This window comes from Larus michahellis, chromosome 21, assembly GCF_964199755.1.
Source record: "Larus michahellis chromosome 21, bLarMic1.1, whole genome shotgun sequence".
Lineage (NCBI taxonomy): Eukaryota > Metazoa > Chordata > Aves > Charadriiformes > Laridae > Larus > Larus michahellis.
The window spans coordinates 5,405,522-5,427,561 of NC_133916.1; the positions used below are offsets into that span (position 1 = coordinate 5,405,522).

General features: G+C 42.5%; 1 protein-coding gene across 4 annotated transcripts; it reads right to left on the reverse strand.

Annotated features, from left to right (window-relative positions):
• Positions 1–362: 362 nt before the first annotated feature.
• NUCKS1 (nuclear casein kinase and cyclin dependent kinase substrate 1) lies at positions 363–20,244 on the reverse strand. Of its 4 annotated transcripts, none has more exons than XR_012584341.1 (9): positions 19,881–20,244; positions 11,849–11,898; positions 10,686–10,791; positions 8,654–8,709; positions 8,180–8,332; positions 7,774–7,926; positions 6,899–7,048; positions 2,927–6,197; positions 363–1,299 (listed from the first exon to the last, which is right to left on the reverse strand). XR_012584341.1 is itself a non-coding variant. In XM_074564083.1 (8 exons), exons 1-8 carry the CDS (start codon positions 19,895–19,897, stop codon positions 5,998–6,000), a joined length of 885 nt encoding a protein of 294 aa, XP_074420184.1. In that variant the 5' UTR covers positions 19,898–20,244; the 3' UTR covers positions 363–5,997. The 4 variants fall into 4 exon arrangements, 2 of the variants coding, with proteins under 2 accessions (XP_074420184.1, XP_074420185.1); XR_012584342.1 differs by having other exon boundaries at positions 363–1,010; positions 1,140–6,197; XM_074564083.1 differs by having other exon boundaries at positions 363–6,197.
• Between the last annotated feature and the right edge of the window lie 1,796 nt (positions 20,245–22,040).

Genomic DNA, 22,040 nt, shown 5'->3' on the forward strand with positions numbered 1-22,040 from the left:
TGAAAGGCTTTGTCTCTCCTCATCATTGATTTTTATAATTGGTTTTGAAGCCGAAAACCTCCTCACAACTCATGGAACAGCCTGTAGAACCAAGGACTGGGTTCTTTACTGCCAATACGACTTAATTCTTCACAACTTCCCCTCAACACAGAGGGAGTAAGGGGAAGGTGACAGGCGCCAGCCTGGCCTGGCCGAAACCTGACTTGCACTCCTCAAAGAAAGCACCACCTCTGCAAAGGAACGACTCCCCAAAATATCAGACATCATGAAAGATGAACACGTTTTTACATCTCGCTAACATTCACAAAACAAAAGGCAACCACAGAATACCTTTGAACAGCAGAAAAATTACACAAGTCATGTTTATGGGTTATAAAAGCCCTTTTATAAAGCCATTTTTAAACAAAACCAAAAAGTTTACAAAAGAAAATAAAAGATACAGAAGAATGAGTTGCTTAATATATTCCAAAAAGGAGAAAAATAAAAGAGGGGACACAATTCCAACATGCTGAACAATAAAGGGTTCTTTTTCCTTGTGGTTTTTTTTAATACAAAATACAAGCGAAGGATACACATACTTAAAACAGAGCTCAGGAGCAGGTATGCAGTCCTGGGAACCCTTCAATAAAAGCAAAGCAGGGTTTTGTTATTTTTTTTTTTTTCTTTCTTTGCAGGTACATACAGAGACTGGAATATGTAAAATTAAGTAGCACAAAAGACCATCACACAATTCTACCAATGAATGTTGCACCTATAAATTCACGAACATGGTCAACAGTCATGTTCACTTCAACCCTTTGGAAAAAAAAAAGTGTTGTTTTTATTTTAAATAAAGCATTAATGTTACATTCAGACTTAACTCCTAGTACCATGCGGTAGATCTCAGTATTGTCAAGGTATTGCAAAAGTCACCAACCCTACGGGGCCCAGTGATGGCAGCCACGTCTGCAACACACACCCCGGCACGGGCCAGCAGCGCTGGAACAGTCTGCAGCTGCCCCTTTTTCTGTCTGCTCTCGAGATTTAAGAAAAAAAAACAAAAAATTAAAAGGGATGGGGAGAGAAACTGCAAAGAGCCCGATTTTTAGAAAAGCTCAACAGGGGATTGCAAATACTCAAGACAAATATTCACTGCATACCATATAATGATGCCTTGCAGATAGCGCAGGGCCCAAGGCCCGACCTGGAGTCTCCTCCTCTACCTTCAAAGTGATTATTCAGGGTTTGCTGTGACATGATGTTCATGGTTAAACAAAAGTAATGTAGCTCTTATTTACAATTTTTTTGTAACAATTGCTTCTGCAGGAAAAAAAAAAAAAAGTAAAACTCACAAATCTTCAGAACACAAAGGGAATAAGATGTCAGACACTCCCATGCGCGCACTCACACCCGCGCACTCACACACAAAATACTTCAGGGGCTTTTACACACATTATTCTGGCTTAAGCTGATTGAGTATTTCTCCATCCCACCCACTACCCCTCCCAAAATATATATATAAAAAACCCTTGCCCCAATATACAAAGCATATGCACAATGGTGTTTGCAGTCACACTGAGCGTGCTGAGGCCGATGGACCCACTCGATTCACCGCGGCTGAAGGGGGCAGGCAGTCTAGAGAGTCGCTTCCAATAGTGGTTGATACAGAGTCAGCACATGGTGAGAACTTGACTAGACTTAGAAACATTTGTGTTTTAATAGAAAGAGTTCAATGAAAAGACATTCAAATGCCAGTCATCTACTGAAGTGGGAAGTTTAAAACGAGGATACACTTGATTTGGGGAGGTCTCGGAAGGACACTGTCATCTTTCAGAGCTCTGATACTCCTTATGGTACTTAAAAAAAAAAAAAAGCCAACCTGGACAGCAAGAACATAATAGTTAAGTTCTGCTTCCTAGTTTCATTAGCAGAACTTTTATTTAAACCTCCCCAAAAATATTCAAACTTCAGGGAAAATTTTCTATTTGATCATATACATATAGAATATATAATTTCCACATATAGATGCGAGTCCCCCAAACTAACATATCCTACATGCCAGCAACTATTTTGTGACAGTGTCCCTTTAAATATCCATCTGCTTACATTTTCATATCCTGCCTCCCCCAGCAGATGAACATCCACTTCTCAAATATTAAACTCATGGATCAGTTTGTAGTTTTTAAGAACCATGTGTTCAACAATATGATCTGTTATAAAAATAAACACTTCACAAACAAATTACATAAAGCAAAGCACCAGTTTCTACAGCTCAAAAGCTTCCAGCATGTTACAGTTTACTTCCCTCCCTCCTTAACCTGGGTGCCTCAGTGTCTATTGTACCTTTGTGACCGTCACCAGCGGAGGGGGAAAAAAAAAAGAAAAAAAGAAAAAAAGAAAAAAAGGAATTCAAGCACATCTTCTGCTACTGCCCTGGTAGCCCATCACCTGTGGATGCCGCCGTGCGGTGGCAACAGGAGCTGAGCAGGCTCAGCACTGTTACTGGCATCGGTGAGGTGCCCCAGCAGAAGCCACCCAAGGTGTGCTGCTTCTCTCCCCACACACTCTGCTGCTTTGATGAAGTTAAAACAACAAAATGAAAAGCTTCTTGGCTGCCCCATTTCTAAGTCTTGCTCTCACCCACAATCCATTCTGAAACCCATTTAGCTTGACACATTTGGCATTTTCATGCTGATCAAACAGAAACCAAAGGAAATAATCTTTAGTATGAAATTCCAACTGAAATTCCAATTTTTACTGATCAAGTCTTCTGGCCAGTTAAAGGCAGTACTACTGACATATAACTGCGAAACTCAATGTGGTGGTGTGGATTCAGAACGGAATGAATGAAAGGCTATATAATGGAAGTTAGTTATGAACTACCATTTTAAGAGTAAGACCAGGGCAGGGTACTAAGTTAACTGAACATTGGAATAAATTTGTTTACCTCTCTGCAAAGGCTCCAAAACTACAGCTGTGTAACAGAAGACAATCTTTTCAAAGCCTTCTTCTGTGAATGTAACTTTCTGCTCCATGGAGAACTATTCATGCTCCTAGAGAAAGGCATTTTTACAGCTTTCCTTCAAGAAATCAGAATGCTTAATACAAATTATTTAAAGAGGACATTTAAAAATGTGAAGTCTGCAGCTACCGGAAAATGTTGTGTACTAAAAAACCCAAAAAACATGTATTAACCTTCATAATTTTCCTCTTATCTGTAAAAACGTAAACTCCTGCATTTCTAAGAGTAACCCAACAGACCATTAGGGCTTAGTGTTTGCACAATCAGCAAAACAGTAAGGTATAGAAAAAGTTACAAAATCCCAGAAGTAGTACAGGATTTACATAGTGTTTGGGTTGTAACAAACTCAAAGATAAGCATCATGCAGCCTGTAACAGCCATTAGAGATGAACACATGAGAAAGCAGAACAGTTTTGTAAGATAAAGGGCCAAAACTGCCAGGCATAAAATAATCCAGTCCAAAATCTGAACTGAGAACAACAGAAACATATTTTTCACAGCCTTAACTTTAGTTAACTGTGGTAGAAAAAAACCTCAAGAATATATTTTAAATGGAACTTACAAAATACACTCTTCAGAAAAAAGTCTGGTCTAGCGGGCAAAGAAACAGCTGTTTGACCAGATCAGCTAGAGGTATTCTACGTTTAAGTAACCCTTGCACATTTTAATACCAAAAAAACCGTAAGAACCCAATAGACAAGAACAGCTTGAAACATAGTCTGGACTGAAGGGGAACAACTGTGTGGACCAGACATTCATAAAAGTGTATACTATCCCCAAATTGAACGCAAGTGTTTTTTAGAACTTCGCCATTTATTTCCCCGTATTACCCAAGAAGCACTCGTCTAGGAGTGGAGGGAATGCAAGAAACTCTGCTCTCCCAGAGATCTGGAAGGTGGGAAGAGGTGTGGGAGAGGAGAGGGGATTACATTCGCTTCTTTTTCAAGACTGATCCTTCATGCCAGCCTTAAGCTGTTCTGCAAAATTAAACCACTTCAAAAAAAAAAGATTTACAATGGAAACACCGATCATCTTTATTGTAACGGCAACAGTAGTTTCATTATAGTAAAGAATGTTAGAGAACTTAATTTTTTATAAGCCAAGGTAAAGTAATTTACCAGCCTCAATAAAATCCATGGCTATGAATCACACAAGACAATCACTCGGCTGTTATATTAATATTCCGTTCCGCATTATAGGCTCCACACTGGGCTCAGCATCTTCAGGCTCCCTATGCCATTCAGCCAAGTGTCCTTCCTGGTCATATTAGTGTATCACATCTAAAAGCTCTCTAAAAATCCAAACAGGATTAACAAATCTGGTAGCATGCGCACCAGAAATCCAACTAATTAGCTGCCTTATGTTACCTTCAAGAGGCTGGTTACAAAACGTGTAGTTCTGTGACAAAAAAAAAGATGCAAAGCTTATCAGCTATAACTGTGAGCAACATACAGAAAGCACAAAGGGTTTAAGAAAAAAAAAAAAAAAGAAAGAAAAATGGCAGGTCCAGTTTTCAATATTTCCACCAACAAACATGGCAGCAACCTCTGTATTAGGCTTTGAAAACCAAGGCTTGGGTATTTTAATTAAAGATTAAAAAAGGATATGGCTGCTTTGATAAAAACACAGTAAAATGCCACCACACACATTTCAAGTGTCTTGCATTTAGAGGGACATCTTGCTTTTATTACAAAACGACAGCCCTGCTACACTGCTTCCAAACTCCACTTCCTCCTAGCTTCATCTTTTAACACTGTTCCCTATTCAGCACGTCTGAGGCTCAGGGAGCAGAATGATGACCAACAGTTAGAAGCAGACATGTCTGCGTGGGAGCAAAGCCCCCCACGCTGTAGGATGGAAGGATGAAGACGTGGAAGTGGTACGGGGGTGATGTTCAGTATCGATGGAAGTCTGCTGGCCAGCACTGCGGCTGGAGAGGCTGAGAGGTATGACTACATAGCCTTTCCGAGGACAGACGGGGGGAGAGAAGAGAAACACTTAAGCGTGACTCATGGGATCCGAGACTGACCAGAGCATTACAGGAATCCTTTGCTTCACATTTAGAAAAGGACATCCCTCGCCCCAAAAGCTAAAGAATTTAGTTTTACACTACCCATATTTTTTTTTTCCTTGGAAAAACTTTAAAGACATTTTCCACAATACCAAATGGAAACCAGAGTTTTAAAAATTGTTTTCAATTTCTCTTCCCTATTCTGCCCATCTATAGCCAACCTTGGAAGAAATAAAATAGTTAATGGATGTAAGAAGGTTGTATATCTGAGTTTGTATTGAATGAACTGCAATTTGCCTAAAGCAGAATAGTATTCTATCCAGCAAAGACAAAAGATCTTGCAACCTAATTGGAGGGTCTTTTCTAAATAAAAGACAGCGGACCATCTACAATCTCTTAATTGCTTTCCGTGAAAAGTGTGCCTGAATCCAAGAAACATAGGTTTCCTCCCCATGTTTCCTGTTCCTCAATTGGAATTCATATCAACTACATTATTTCTGAAAGTGAACTTGTATCAACAGAAGTCTGTTAAAGCATAGGTTCATTTTTTCCACATATTCAAATACAGAATAATAGTTTTAAAGAACTCTTACCAGCACTGGGAAATCTATTCTACTTAACGATTTGTAAGTATGGTTTCCACGTATCAGTCTCAAACCTTATTGCTTCACAACTGCAGTATCCCTTGAAAAAAATATATATTTAAATGGTCTGTTAATTTGTCTCAAATGGCTTTCAGATTTGGTGGGGGAGGGAGAACGGAATGGCCAACAGAGAACATTGACTTCAAAATATTACTGTATAAGGGTTTCCTCTTATTAAAAAAAGGATACACTGTATTAAACAGCTGAAAGTAAAGACAGCATTCAAAGCCCATGAGTCAAGCCACAGCCAAAACCGTGTTCTACCCCTAAGTATGTTTTCTTTTCCTTTTTCTTTTTTTCCTTTTTTTTTTTTTTAAACAAAGATTTTTTTCAACTGCCATTTAATCTTCACCAGAGGGTGCTTCATCTTCAGATCCCTCATCCCCTGACTTCTCTGGTGGAGGGCTGGCTGATTTTTTCTTTTCTGGGGGACTTTCAGGCTCTTCATCCTCTTCTTTGGGGGATGGGGTCTTTTCTTTTGTTGCCTTGGAGGCTGTGGGGCGGCCCGCCTTCCCTTTGCCTTTCACTGGACTGGGGGTCACTGAAAAAAGAAAAAGCTTATAAAAATTATGATCTCTAGCAAAACCAAAAAAAGCATATGGCTTTATACAAACACGATTTATGAGATGCTTCAGTAGCAGGATTCATTTTGCTTTGACCGTACCACACACAGAGTGGTTTTTGCACTCCATATTAGTAAGGCTGAACTGGAAAGTTAACTAACAAGATTTAAAAACTATTTAATTGCAGTTCCTAACTAATTATTGTATATGATATCATAAACTAGCATAGCTAGCCTACTGTCAAACCAGTACATACGTTGCTATTATGATTTTAGACTTCCTGCAGAAATGCATCAAATTATCGTTTCATTCAAATTTCTCTGCCTTCCTCCACCCTGAAAACATCACAAAGTCCATGAATTCCAAAGAAAGACACAAATTCTATTATTTGGCTATGAGACACAGAAAGTCAGACTGCAGCACCTCCATAGGGAAGGTTTTGCAAACTACGCAGCTTTTGCCCAAGAGACATATATACTAACTCAATCTTTTAAATAAGAATTAAAGCCACCTTATTATTTCCCAGTGCTGCTTTAAATCATGGCAAGTTACATGAATTAGCCCTTCAACATTTTATGTGAATGCTTAACGATCCCAAGACTTCCACTGAGTCTTCCATAGTAGAAAAAGAAAACACGTGCTTCTAAAGCAAACTGTGCGACTATTTGCATAGACGCACCTGTAGCCTTTAGCCTGGGCTTCGGCATTTTCTTTTCTTTCCTCTCTGGCTTGGATTTCTTGGAGACCTTTTTATTTTTCTTTTTTGAACTGCCATAGTCACTATCATCATCATCTTCCATGAGGAAGTCTTCATCGCTTCCTGAATCTGCTGAAAGCACAAAGAAATTTAAGTTTTTTGAAAAAAAGGAAAGGGAGCAGAAGATACAGTTGAGAGATCTGCCAGTTAAACTGCAGAGACGGGAAACTAGGACTCTGTGACCTTATGAGCTTCCACCTATCTGCTGTGCTAATGAAACTGGACATAGGAGAAGATTTTACACTGGGAGGGATAAAGCACTAGCATGATGAAACACACAAGTGATTTGAGGTTCTCAAAGTATGCTCCATCTCCTCAGTAAGTAACCCATCTCAAAATAAAGAGAATCTCTTGACAGAGAGAAGTGATCTTTTCAATGGTACTCTTACTTCGTTCTGAAATCATGTTTGCACTTGGTATTTCATGAACTTACGGTGGTTCATTACCGGCTGAACCCCTCTCTTCTTATGAAACAAACTGTCCTACTTTGATCAATCAAGGATAAAGTACTTCTTTATCACCTGAAAGTAGCATCAATGCCCCAAAACCAATGGGATAGCAAGACGCAGCAAAAAGCATTAAGAACTTTAAAATAATCCTTTAGGGCTGCTTATAAAGACATACAAAGATCTTTGCTGCAAACTTCAAACAAAAATTCTAGATGTGAAAAACATAAGCTTGGTCTGTTGGACAGAAAAGCAATATCAAATAAATTGCCGAGACGAAAAACTTTAGTCTTCACTGTCGCAGTCAAATAACAAATTTTATTTTAACTTTTTACAATCCCATTTACTCACTCTCCTGGAACTGTGCCTCATCATCCTCTTGTTCTTCCTCCTCACTACCCACATCATCCATAAGCATCTCTCGTTGTTTAGAAGCTGCTTTGGATGCTGCCTGTCGTTGCTGACGCACATTTTTGTGGTCTTCTTTCTCATCCTCACTGTCCTCTGCAGCAAAAGTCACCAAGTTACAATGAAGATACAGAACACAGACCACGTAACTGTCTTCAGGTAGCACATGGGCAAGGCAAAGGTCAAACCGTTCATGAGAAAGTTAATCAAGATGCTCACCGAATAACTGAGCAGTGAGGAGAACGCGGTCACATTCAACCTAATAAGCACTTTTCTGTAGTCACCCAACAAAGATATTGTGCAGTATCTTTCCCTGCAAAGACTAGCAACCCTTTTTTTTTTTTTTTACCTGCAGGCCTTTTCCTGGATTTGGAGGCTGCTCTCTTATTCTTTTCTGGTTTAGCCTTTTTTCCTTTTTTGCTTTTTTGAGAGCTCTCATAGTCACTGTCAGCTTTGCCATCATCTGCTCCTAAGTCATCATCTTCACTGCCAAAATCTTCATCTGGAAGGAGAAAGTACAAATATGAAGTTTCTTGTATCATTCTGAAATATGGTTGAGAACTACAGGGAAGATTAATATGCATCTATCTACCTGTAAAGAAAAACTTTATCTCAGCATCATATTACCCAAAAAAAGTATGTTACCCCAAATCAGGGCTGGAAGTAACAGGAGTAGAGGCAGCATCCAGGTCAAGGTAAGTGTATTGGAAAAGCACATGCTTCGCTAGTCAGAACAATTTCTTTCCTACGTGAAATCTTATTCCTGTAACTCTTACAAGCTGGTCTTTATTTTGAAGACACACCATCAGTACAATGTAGTTACCTGCCGAGTGTGAATCATCTTTTTTAGTCTTCACATCTTTTTCCTCTGAATCCTCACTGAAAATGAGAGAAAGACAGAGTTTGACTGCTATTTTAACCTCTATTTCAGTCATTGCTGTATGGAAAATACCAATTTTCAGAGAGCAAACTGGTCTCTAAGATGGCAATATGCACCTTCCCTGGACATTATCATGTTATACTTCAGGATTACTCAGCTGTATATGTAATTATCATGGTTGGAAAGATAACGTTCGAACTCCGAATCACATACAAACTTACATGGAATCAAGTGAACCAACCAGGAAATAATAAGGTTGAGATGAACCATGCACTTCACTCTGAAATCTACCAATAACCCAGATGTCTTCCATTTTACAGTTAGAATTTTGAAATTTTTTATGCTAATGCATGTCTGAGTCTATAAATGGAAAAGTTTTACTCTCAATAGATTTATAGTCATCACTTGTCTTCCTGTCATTGTTTTCTTTAGACTGCTTCATTCTCTGTGCACTGCCATAGAGCACTTAACCAGAACATATTTGGTCTACAATCTCCCAAACGATCTGATCTCTGATGGAGTTTCACTACTCCCTTCTAGTGGTTTCAATCCTCATCAGAGGGTATCCCTATCAAGCAGATACTAATGTTCTGTTCTTATCCAAACACCCATCATTAGTCATTACCACTGTCCAAAGAGGGTCTTCCTTCCAGCATGTGAGAACATGCACTCCAATCAGAGAATAAACAAGTGTTTTAAACAGGAATACTCTGTTGAAGGCCACTGATGTACAACATATGCTTCAGGAATGGCTGAACTGCAGACTTTGACAAGGTCAAGAAATACAATAGATCAAATCGTTGCTACTTTCAAATTTGGCAGTGGGAGCTGACACACAACATTTCTCGAGAACTCTAATAGTTTAGATAACTTGTCACATTTCAGCCCCTCAGGCCCATATGTTTTCAGTCTTATACAGATAGCTGTGGATTTCAATCACTTAAATACATGAGTTTGTTTTACACGCAAGCCCTCTGCAATGTTTGTGATAAACACAGAAGTATTCTTACATACTTAAAAATTCCCAAAGCTAGTAGAACATCAAGTCAACTATTTAGTTGCTTTGGGAGCTGCCTAGCCCAATTTCTTTATACATCGTGCCCATTAAATCTTTGATTTCAGGTGCTACAGGCATTTGCCAGCGTGAAAATAGTCTCTCCCTCTCAGTTCACAATAGCAGGTGGACCACGTGAATACTCCCATGCCTTCATTCCGCTTTTAACTTATAGAACAGGAGCATGACTGAGGAAGCTTCTTAGGCACGCCTGCTGGTAAGTTACCTATATTCCCGCAAACAGTGCGACAGAATAAAGAGACACCTTCGGTTTATAGAATAAGAACCAGCTGGCAGAACCTCCATCCCTGAAGTTGATGTCTGTCACAAAAGCAGTCAGTTGACTTAGTAGGTTTTATGACAATCATTCGCTTAGTTCTAAGTGAGCCCTTTCACACTGCCGGAGCAACTCAGTTATCAAAACAAGTTACTGTGTTTCTGAATTAGACAAAACAGGAAATGGGAAACAAAGAACCACAGAGCTAACAAATGGCCCGTACTCCTAACTGCCACTTTACCATCCCATTTAATCTTTAACCACAGGAATGCTCTGAGCATACCGAAAAAACATGGAAAATGAAATGCATCTTGCCACTAACTTACCTAGGTAATTGTACTAATTGCCAGTTTTTGTAACTCGGATCATACTCCTTCCCATTCTAACTGTCTAGCTCTTGAAAGCTATTTTAATGACGAAGTACTAGAGACAAGTACTTCACACATGATTTCTCTGTCTACGCAGATAAGAAAGAACCACCTCAATGTCCAAGCTGGTTGTGCAAGCCTTGTGATCGAGAGCTCTGTATCTTATACTGCTGGCCTTGAATGCCGCTTACAATCATCCCTCTTACAAGATACTGCTCCCCACATGCAGGACAAGGTTTGGAGACATGTTCATAACAGATGAAGTGCTTCTTTTACCTGTCCTCCTGAGAATTCTTCCCAGATCGCCTCTTATTTTTAGCCTCCCGGGGAGACGAACGGATTTTCTTCGATGGGGGACCTGAATCTCTTCCATAATCTTCATCTGGACGGGACAGTACAAAATGGTTTTGAATCAAACTCCTAGTTCCCAGCAAACTGACTTCCTCAGCTATAACTTAAACTGACCATTTCATGCACATCAAAAAGAAGCCCTTCAAAAAAAAAAATAAAATCACAAAGCTTCAAACAAAACTTTATAGAAGCAAAGTCCTGTCTTAAACTAGTGATTTACCTTTTTTTCTGCCAACAGCACAATAAAAATGCCACATAAAATCAAGTCTGACACAGGACTATTAGGAAACACACAAAAAGCCTCACAAGAGGACACAGTATCTCATTTTACAGCTAGTCAAAAACAGAGGTATTATGTAAACCTATTAAAAGTTAACATCCATACATATTTCTACACACTTTTAACAGCAAACTGTCCTCTGATGGGAAAAAGTATGTCATTATATAGTATTTTACAGCATAACTTTTTACAACTATTACACAATACCTTATACAATATGAATAACAGGACTGCAATTAAGAACTATGCATATTTGTTTCCATTAATTATCAGTGCAACCTCACTTAGCAAACAGTAGCAGTATGTCTATTTTCTAAGAACACAAAACAGTCCATATGGCTTTCAGAAATATTTTGTTAATTCACAGAGAACATAAAGATTTTTATTTTTTTTTAGATGCAATTCACAAAAATTCCTTTATGGAATTAACTAGAGTCCACTAAAATAAATTGAAAACATATTTTACTGGAGAAAAAAGTGGCATCAGGGAGATTCTGCCACAGAACATAACATAGACCAAAGAAGAGAGTTGCTGCCAACAGCCTCAGGGCACTACAACAATACAAGCATTAAATAATAAGATTTCTATCACCATTGTTTGTTTAATACAAAACATATGAGAATCATTATATTTTCAAATACTTATTAACAGTTCAGAGGCTGTGAAGAGCAGAAACTCCTTAGAATTTAAGTTAAAGATGAACTAGAAGCAAAACAATTAATATGCAAAGCAATAAATGAACTGCTGTAGCCCCAAAATATTATATTGTTAGGGGGGAAAAAAAAAAATAAAAGAGAAGTCATTTACCAGCATCATCTGATTCCTGAAACTGGGAGTAATCGACCACCTTTCTGTTCCTGTTAAAAAGCAGGGGGAAAAAATAAAATAAAATTAGCAATTCATAACCTCAGAGAGACACAAAAGCTTTCTTCAAGTAAGAAGAAAGTGCCATATCCTTGCTTCCAGTGCAGGATTTGTATCCCAAAAACATCCCAAGAAAACTCTCATAAATAAGCCACCTCCACCTTTGAAGTCAGAAATGAACACACAGCATTTTCTAGCATTTTTCTAAGGATCTATTATAACAGAGTGGATTATATTCTCAGAATTTGAAAGTGCTGTATAGTAAGTAGCACTCTCTTATGGCTCACTTATTCCTCACTGCAGTGAGGAAGAGTCGTCTTAACCTATGCTACATAGTTCTTTCATTATTAAAACTATATATACATATTATATATCACTATACTACCGAAAGCACTATTTTAAAGCACTGTCTGCATCTCAAGATTAAACATGTATTTAAAGAATGCATCAGCCTGAACTTTAAGCCAGAGCTCCCCCTAACACCCTGTCTCAAAGCTGTGATATTGAAGATCAGGATTCCAGGTATAAAACAAGTATACAAATACTATCCTGAATTAGATAAACATTTCCTAACTGCTCTTCTTTGAATTTCTGCTTCTCACAGCTCAATATAATCATGCTTGCTCTCATACCTTCTCCTCAAGATTTTTGTTTTCCCACAGGTTCCCCGTTTCTAAAGCATTTTAAGTTTTCACCAGGGAGTTCTAGGAGCTTCCTCAATTAGTTACTTTGATGCTCTAACAGGATGTAAGAGAGCTATTACAATGCTTAACTGTATCACTAGGCACAACAATGGAAGAAAATATGCATTTCACCCAACCTATGTTTTTGGACAGCAAATGAGCACGGACCGATACTTTCTTTACCTTATCAGCACCTTCTCTGCTCTCTAATCAAACTGAAAGTAGCACAGGTAATGAGCTATCATTAACAGTGCAACTGCAACAGCCAATTCTAGACAAAATTAACTAACTACACAGGCAGCTATTACTGAAACCAATGTCTAACTTACCTAATTTTTTCTAACTTACCAAAACCTAAAAACCAAAATGTAAGTACTTGTTTTCTCAGCATCTGTCCCAACTACTTTATTGACAAGACACAACTGCCCTGTAATACAGCTACTCAAGGGAACCAAGACAGCTGTGTAATTGAATTATATTTTAGTTATAGCTGATAACACCTCAGACAGACTGCAAACATCCACCTCTTACGTCTGACATGCAATGGGAGGAGGAAGCACAGCTGAAGAAGGCACCAGAGATTCAGAAAGCCCTCCACACATACTTTGTACAATCCTTTTGACTCAAAGCCAATGATAAACTTGATTTTTGCCGTTAGCACCACGTGAGCTCACCTCTACAGCTAGAAAAGTCAGGCAAGCGACAGATTAAGTGACCTCCCCAGCACCACAGACTTGAGGACCACTGCAAAGAGAAGCCAACACAAGCTCCATCCAGCGCACAAACCCCAATGCTCTTCCCCTCTCCGGCACTGCAGAGCATGACTCTGGAATTTCACATTTGGTTCCCATAACTGAACTGCACTTTGTGATTAACAACATGCATTGCTGGTAGGACTGTTCAGTTGAAAGATACTCCAGAAGTCATTGTTGTGTTCTGGCTGTTGATCCATTTGAATCAATTATAAGTCACCCTTCTGTACAAGTACCTCTATTCATGCCTTACAGCAGTAGCCTTCAAAACATGAAGGAGCATGATTGTTTGATTTCAACTCTACACCAAGCCTCTAAAACTCAAAAAAAAAAAAAAAACCCAACAGAACCACCAACCCATCAACAAAACAAAAAACAAACAAGCAAACAAAAAGAAAGCAAGACCAATCATTAGATTTCTACAGGTTGAATCTCATCCAAGATTCAGAGTACGCATGAGTGGAACAAAGTACAACAGCAACGTGCTACACAGCCCTGCTGCTCACTCATGGTCCAAAAATGGTAAAATACCAATTTAGGAATACAACTACTGGCAAGGCTTGTTATGGTGTACCATCCAGGGACTCAAACTCCTGTTCCAACAGGCAGCCTTCCTGAAGATTGCCTCCTGATCCATCTCACAAGTGAAAACACTAAATTTTATTCTGGTGAGCATCTGAATAATAATAAAGTAACTAAGATACTTGATTTGGTCTAAGTATCAGATATTAGGGTTTTTTCCTCTGAAAGCGTAAACAGGGGGGAAAGTAGAATTGCCACATATTCTGTTCTAGCAGCTTTGTAAAAGAATGGTTTCTGACATCACTTCTCTAACAAACAAGACAGAAAATGCAATTTCGCCACCTTGTAGGAAGTTGGGTCATACACAGCTTCATCTTGCTTATTTCAGTCAGAGACCCATACTAAATCAGAAACTGAAAATGTAACACAGTCAGATAAAACATTAATGAAAAACATTGTCTATGTCCCTCCTCTTCCTAAGCACCATACCCTGTTTTCAGGTAGAAAGTAAATCCTGCTGGGCTCTCATTACCTTGTGAACAGGAGCAGCGACAGTTGTATAAAATAGGAAATAAAAAATCATGATGGCAGAAGAAAACAAGAGAGAAGGCTCTTTGGCTTGCTTTATACTATTTTGCAGGGCAAGGAGAAGGGTGAAGGATTGAAGGAATATCTGCACTGGTATCACTGAAGATAGAAACTTGCAAGTCTTCCCAACAGAACTACAGAAGCTCACAAGGGCAGAACCATCAAACAAACTGCTCTCATAGCTGCCATTCTCCTCACTTTATACTCATCATTCACTCCATTTAGATCTACTTATGTTCTTCTTTAGAACTGTCAACAGCACTGATCTGCAATGCTTAATAGCTATGAGTTTGCAAAGACAGAATGCATCTTTCATTATACCAAGGTGATAAAATACAGTAGGTAAGTTCACTGGAGTTGAAAGCCAGATAAAAAAAACATTGCTGGTTTTGTCAATGAAGCGTATCTCTTTGCCACTAGCAAAAACTAGAAGATGCTAAGGCAACCAACCAGGCATGAACATAAACTATTTGTACAACTCAGTTAGGCTGAGCATAAAAAGACAGTCTAGTAGACATCTGGGATGGATATTGTTCAACCTGGTTTAAAATGTGCACTGAAATGTTAAGATAACTTACTAATTCAGCTTAACATTTAAAGTGTGCACGTGAAAAGGAACTGGGAGAGGAAAGGTATAGAAAGAGGTCCCGATAGCCTAAGGTTTCACTAACAGCTGTCAGTCCAACATTTCTGGGATAAAGAGTAACTCATCTAGTAACTCATCAACACGTTACACGGGAAGCACTTACTTAGCAAAGTAATACTCAAGTAATTTCATAAGAACTCAGAAATGCACAGTAATTCTTATGTCCCATACTCAATGCCTACCAAACTCAAATTTGGAAATGATGAAAAGCAATATCAACATTTAAAAGGATCACTAAATGCCTCTTCAACTGAATAAGGATTTTGGCGTAACACCCCACCTTCAGCTAGTGAGGTCCCTAAACCCTCAGTCTTTGTAAGTCAACATGTCAGAATAAAAACTAACAATCAGCTAGAAAGCTTTTGGTTTGTTTTTTTTTTTTAAAGGGAATGCTTAGGTCCCCAGATATTTCCAAAGGCATCAAAATCCACAGATGAAGACCAAGTTTTAAAACCCCACACATACTTCTGAAAAGCAATGCCAGAAGGGGTCTTCAAAAAGCTAGTAACTGATCTCATCATGCACTGAGGAGGAACGTTTAGGTCAAATGATTACCAGAAGTAACAACCGATCTTCTTATACAATATGGCAAGTAAAATGAATGACAGATTAACTGGTCACTAAGATTTATTTCCTCCCCGCCCCCCCCCAACTACAGCATTTAATCAGTATAACCATCAAACCAAGCATTTGTGATAAAAGTTATAGATCTTTCTTCACGTTAAAGGAGTGGTCAGTTTCACTTTCTGGTTCTCATTGCAGTTGGTAAAGGTGTCCCACTTGGAAGACAACACATTATCAATAAATATCACCACTGAAAGCACCCCTTCGGTGCCTTTTTTTATACACAGATAGAAAAAAGATAGGACAGATTTTTAATAGGTATTTTCAAAGTTGTGCAAAACAAATACACAGTGCTAGGCCTTAAATGAACATTCATTTACAATTATGCATCAGCAAGTTGAAATATCAAAGCCTAGTGACAGTTATGTACCTAAAACACGTCACTATGGTGTTAGTCTATTTAAAAATCGGCACAACTGTACTCAGACAAGACTCACCGACTAGAGGTTCCCAATTACAGAGGTGATTGTTTGGGTCTGGACTTGGTGTAACTCCAAACGTCAGTAAGACTAGGCACTGCTCATGGTATCTGCAGAATTTTTAGGGATACACATGACTTGAAACTCCATAAAGCAATTAAATGATTTATGCAGCAACAGTTTAAGCAGTCTTGTGCCCATGCTCCATTTGAACCTAACTACAGTTTAGAAGATTTTAAAATACAATATAGAAATGTTCCAATGCAGAGCAGGGGGGAAAAACCAAACTCCAATACACACACAAACGAAAAAAAAAAAAGAAATTCTACAACCTGTGTTGTTCCTGGTATTTTGATTTTTATTATACCCCTACCTTGCTCTCTGTTTCTCTTTAGACTGAAAGTTTTCAGAGCAAGGACCTTTTAACTTATCTGGAAAGCGTCTATAGCTTATCTCTGGACACTACCACACATTATTACTCAAGTTAAACGCCAGTCCCCAAGGAAGTGTTGCTTTCCTGCTACCCCATGGAAGTTTTCCAGAATCACAATATTTATACTTTACATTGTCCAGGTACAACACTGGCAACATGACAAGTTACATTTAATAGATAAATACATTTTTTCTTGCAAGCAAAATTTCAAAGGACACTCTTCCACTGTAGTGCCAATGAAGATTCAAGAGTTACTAATAAAGAAAAACTAAGCACATAAAGCCTTGAAGCACTGAGATAGATCAATTAATATCTGATGTTAATCTTAAAATGAACAAACAAAAAAACCCCCGTGATTTCCATACTTGCCCACGCGGTTTCATTTTGCAATGCCTGCAGGAGAGGAGTACCAGCAAGTGAAAGTGACCAGCAAGGAAAAGCAGAAGCAAGCTCCATCAAGTTTAAAGTTAAAATTCTTACTTAACACTCATTAATTGATGTTGTCTATAAAAATCGTGGCTCAAAATGTTTTATTTCATTTGCATTCCAGAATAGATAGGGCTATAATGTAGCCACTAGCTCCAAATGCTCTTTGCAGTACACCAGAAGAGTTAGCTACAACATGCAGAGGTTCAATAACTGTATGTTCCTTTACTTTTTACTTCTTGCCATTTTCTAACAATAGTGCAAATACTATCGTTATCCACCCAGAAGTTTAATTGTGTAGAAAGTACTTGGCTCTAAGTGCCAGGCACACGAAGCCTGTAAATACTGGGACTTTGTTACTACTTCTTAACAATTTTAAGAAACTGACTTCAACAACCAGACTCACCCTTAAGGCAGTCTTCTACCAACGAACAGAAACTGGGGATATATGTTGGACTTTACTATGTTCATTGTCTTAAGTGCATATATATTCACTACAAATTAGCAGACATAATAAATTAATTCAAAGACCATTGAATAGAAGAAAAATTTTCCAACACTAAATCTTATTCTGATGAGGAACCTTTCACCAGACTTCCATATTACTAGCTGAGATATCCAGAAGAAAATGTATACAATTTAAAAAGTTTTGGATTAAAATCTGTTAGGAGAGTTCTCCAGTTACTACCTAGTAGAGCAATGTAATATACTAGCCAATGAGCATTCACATTTTTTTTCCCCTGAAAGGACTACTAAATACAGCTAGATAACAGAATGCTAGATCTATTCCTGACACACGCCAAAAAGTTTTCTGCCACTAACAGCCTGATGGACTTTGGCACTTAATTTTCCTGTAGACCAGCGCCTGTCAACGGAGGGTAAGACAAGTCAGATCTTTCACAATACTGCAGGATTTTACAGAGATTTCTTTTATTATTATTTTTTAGAAACAGTTGCTCACAGAGTTGCTCAGTCTTAGAAGCTATACTTTTAAAGATACAACACTTTCCTTACCTGTAGCAAGACTCCAGTGCTGGCACATAAATCACCAGCAGAACGTACCCTGAAGTGTCACCCTGAGCAGCAAAGTCACATCACCACTGTATTTCAGAACACAGGCTCTGTCAGTCAAGATCAGGCCACTAGTCCATCTAGTCCAACATCCTGCCTTGCAGAAGGCCAAAGCCCGATGCTTCAGAGCAGCGTTTACCCAGTCCTGCTAATCCACCTTTTGAACCCAAGACAATTCCCTAAAACTGGAACTTTGAGCTTTATCTGCCCTTACCTTTGCATGCAGGAATACACTACTGGTCAAAAAGAGAGCTACGAAAAAACAACCGTTTCACTAATCACTGGGCCAAACCTCCCTACTTAGCAAAGTTGTCCTAGTTCCTCCCCATTTATTTTTTAAACTCTTGTGTATTAGAGATATTACTTGAATACCAAGGCTATCATCTATAAGTGTATATATGTAATTTTTATAGTCACAATTAATGTCATATTTATTATTCTAAAATATCCAGAATACCTAAGAATCACACCCCAGTGATGTGGAATAAAAGTACAACCAGTTACTTAAAGTATCTCGAGAATGAAAAAATTTCAGAGCATTTGAAGAATACCTTATGAAGCCCCTTACCTTTTTTATAAAGACAACTTAAGTTACAAGTTCACTGAGCACTTTCCAGAGAAAAGTAAAAAAAAAGAATACACTCCTCGCCCCCCAGTAAACTCTCGGATACATGTCATGTTCTCTATCCCGTAGATTTGCCAAGTTATCATGATTCAACAACGTAGGTAAGATTCCCCTCCAGCTCCACACTGCAGGTCCAACGCTCTTTAACTAAAGACACAAACACCACGACCTCCCTCCTTTGCTGCTGGGGGAAACACAGACCCTTTTAGCTAAGCCGCCCACGCTTTCCCCCTCCTCCCCACCACCTAAAACCAGCCCTTTTGGGGGGTGGGAAAGGGGGGAAACACCAGTCGGAAGGCGAGCAGAGGAGAGCAGTTAGGCGAGAGGAAAAGGGCGTGTGTTCAATGCTGTTCCCACCAGAGGAGGCGGCTCCTCCGAACTCCTCCCCTAAACGTGGTTTAACTCGCATGCACAGCCCCTCTCTGCACAGCCCCTCTCCCCCAGACCCTCGCTGGTCATGGCTTATCGCCTGCCTGTCCCCTCCCCCAGCCAGCGTGGTTCGCTCTGCCCCCCCCCCCCCTTCCCCCCCAATCCCCCTCTTCTCTTGCAAGGGGGCGCGGGGGGCTGCGACAGAGGCCTGCTGGCCACCACCGCCTCTCGCCCGTCCGCCCTGCACCAAGTGGGTCAGGCTGGATGGCAAAGGTTCACTTTATTTCCCCCCTCCTCCCCGTTACAAAACGTGGGAGGCCGGCGGCGGCCTCTCCCCAAGGCCTCTCCTCTTCGCACCCCCGGAGCGGCGCGGCCAAACGCGCCAGTAGCCCGCATCCCCCCGCGCCTGGCCAGCAACAAGCCGCGTTGCAAATAATAATAAAAAAATATAAAAAGTTGGAAGAAAAAAAAAAGCTAAATAGGGGACAAAACGGCCCATACGGCCTGCCCACCCCCTCCGTCGCGCCCGCTCTCCTCTCCACGGCCACGCAGCCGCCCCGGGCCCCGCGGGAGCCCCGCCGCAGGCCTGCCCTCCGGCGAGCGGGCTCCCTCCTCCCGCCCCTCCGCTGGGCCCGGCCCGCCTCGCCTCGCTTCGGGCTGCCCCTGCGGCGAGGCCTGCTGCGGAAGGGCCTACACGGCCGACCCGCCGCCGCCGCCGGGGGCCGGGCCCGGGAGGAGGGCGGGCAGGAGGCAGCGCTGGCGCGGCGGGTGGGAGGAGAGGCGGGAGCGGGGCCTCCGCGCTCCGCCAAGGACTCACCTGACAGGCCTGGACATTTTCCACGGCGGTTCGGGCCCGGCCCGCGGGACGTCGCCCAGCGCTGAAGGGAAGGGGGGGGAAAAAACAACGGTCGCCTGGTGCGGGCTCGGCGTCGCCCGTCCCCTCCCCGGAGCGAGCGGGAGCCCTGGGCCCAGCGCCTCAGGCCGCGCCTCCGGAGCCGCCTCTTTCCCCGCTCAGGCGCCTCCGCCGCCGGCCCCGCGCCCCGCCGCGGGAGACGCCCGCTCCTCTGCCTGGGCCGCGCGGCGTCCCCCGCCCCCGGTCACCGCTCCGCCGCCGCGCTCGCCGCCGCTCTCCGATCCCCCCCGCAAAATGGTCGCGTTCGCACCGCCGAGAGGATGCGAGCGGGGGGCGGTGCAGCCTACCCCGCTGGCACCACCTCCTCCCCCCGCTCATTGGCGGCGGCGGGCGGGCTGCTGCGCCCCATTGGCTCGTTCGAACCATCACGGTGGGCAGACCCTGCCCACTCTCTCCCCGCGGGGAGGGGAGGGGGGCGAGGACGCCCCACACGCTCAAGCTGCTGTGAGCGGCAGAGCGGGCCCGCCGCGCTGCCGGCAGATTCGCCACCGCCTTCTCCCGGCCCCCCCCCGGCGCCACCGCCGCCCCGTCCCGTCCGGCCGGCACCGTCCCGACACCGCTGGGATCCGGCCTGGATTTTTTCCTCCACGAACTGAGAGGGGGGTGGTCGGCGGGGCCCGACCCGCAGATTCGCCGCGCGGGGCCCGGCGTGGTTTTGGAGGGAAAAGGCGGGGAAGCGCCGCGCCGCCTCGCAGCGGCCCCGCGGGAGCGTCGAGGCCCCCGCGGCGCCCTCCCCGCACCCCAAGCCGTGCCCATCCCCGCTGCCCCGCGGCTTCGGGGCCCGGCCACGCGTGGGGCCTACAGGGCCCCTCCGGCTCCCCTCAGGGGAGAGCCGCCGGTGAGGGGCGGGAGCGGGGTCGGGCCTGCCGGGGCTTAGGAAGGGAGGTTAGGGCCCGGGCGGGTGATCCCCGCCTCCTGCGGCAGCCCCTTTGTCATGGAAGTGTGTTGCCATTCAGGGCAGGGCTGCCCGGGAGGAATACACAACCCGGGAGGGCAGGGTGTCTGTCGGCCACCGGCGGGGACAGCCGGGGTCACACCGGGTCCCGGCGGCCCCGTCGCATTTATGGAATCATTGTAGAATTTACTGCGTCAACCCTTCGTGCTCCAACACCTGGACTCAAACTGCCCCTCAGTGCCCTGACGTGAGCCCCCCAACAGATGAGATCACCTTGTGTGATGGGATTTATCATAAATCTACACACTTTTAATAGTTTTACAGCACATTGCTTGCTTTCTGTTACACCGATCAGCCCTAGATTCGATGTGAAATACTTACGAAGAAATGCAGAAAATAAATTCCATTTATTAATTAGTTTTATTATTTTTCTGCGTCCGGCTCTGGAGCCCTCAGCTCAGGAGAGACACGGGGCTGTTGGAGCGGGGCCGGAGGAGGCCCCGGAGATGCTGGGAGGGCTGGAGCCCCTCTGCTGTGGGGACAGGCTGAGAGAGCTGGGGGGGTTCAGCCTGGAGAAGAGAAGGCTCCGGGGAGACCTTCCAGCCCCTTCCAGTCCCTAAAGGGGCTCCAGGAAAGCTGGGGAGGGACTCGGGATCAGGGAGGGGAGCCATGGGACGAGGGGGGACAGTTTTACACTGCAAGAGGGGAGATTTAGATTGGATATTAGGAAGAAATTGTTGGCTGTGAGGGCGGTGAGCCCCTGGCCCAGGTTGCCCAGAGAAGCTGTGGCTGCCCCGTCCCTGGAGGGGTTCAAGGCCAGGTTGGACGGGGCTTGGAGCAACCTGGGCTGGTGGGAGGTGTCCCTGCCCAGGGCAGGGGGTGGCACTGGCTGGGCTTTAAGGTCCCTTCCAACCCAAACCATGCTGTGATTCTATTCTCTGATGATCAGTACTGATTTCATTACCACCACCACTTTTCCCTGTACTAATCAACAGATATAAAGAACATGCACAACTTACGCAAAGTCCATAGAATCACAGAATCGCCTATGTTGGAAGGGACTTTCAGATCGTCTAGTCCAACCATCAACCTAACTCTGACAAAAAGGGAAGGTTTGGGATTCTTTAGACTTTAGATTCCCTAGAAGCCCCAAATTACTCATTTTGTTT

Bases quoted from the DNA above. Each gene is read 5' to 3' on its own strand.
- NUCKS1 (XM_074564083.1), bottom strand. The intron at 10,792-11,848 runs GTAAATGACTTC...TGTCCCGTCCAG, and splicing joins TCAGGAATCAGATGATGCTG to ATGAAGATTATGGAAGAGAT. The intron at 8,333-8,653 runs GTAACTACATTG...TTCTCCTTCCAG, and splicing joins AGATGATTCACACTCGGCAG to ATGAAGATTTTGGCAGTGAA.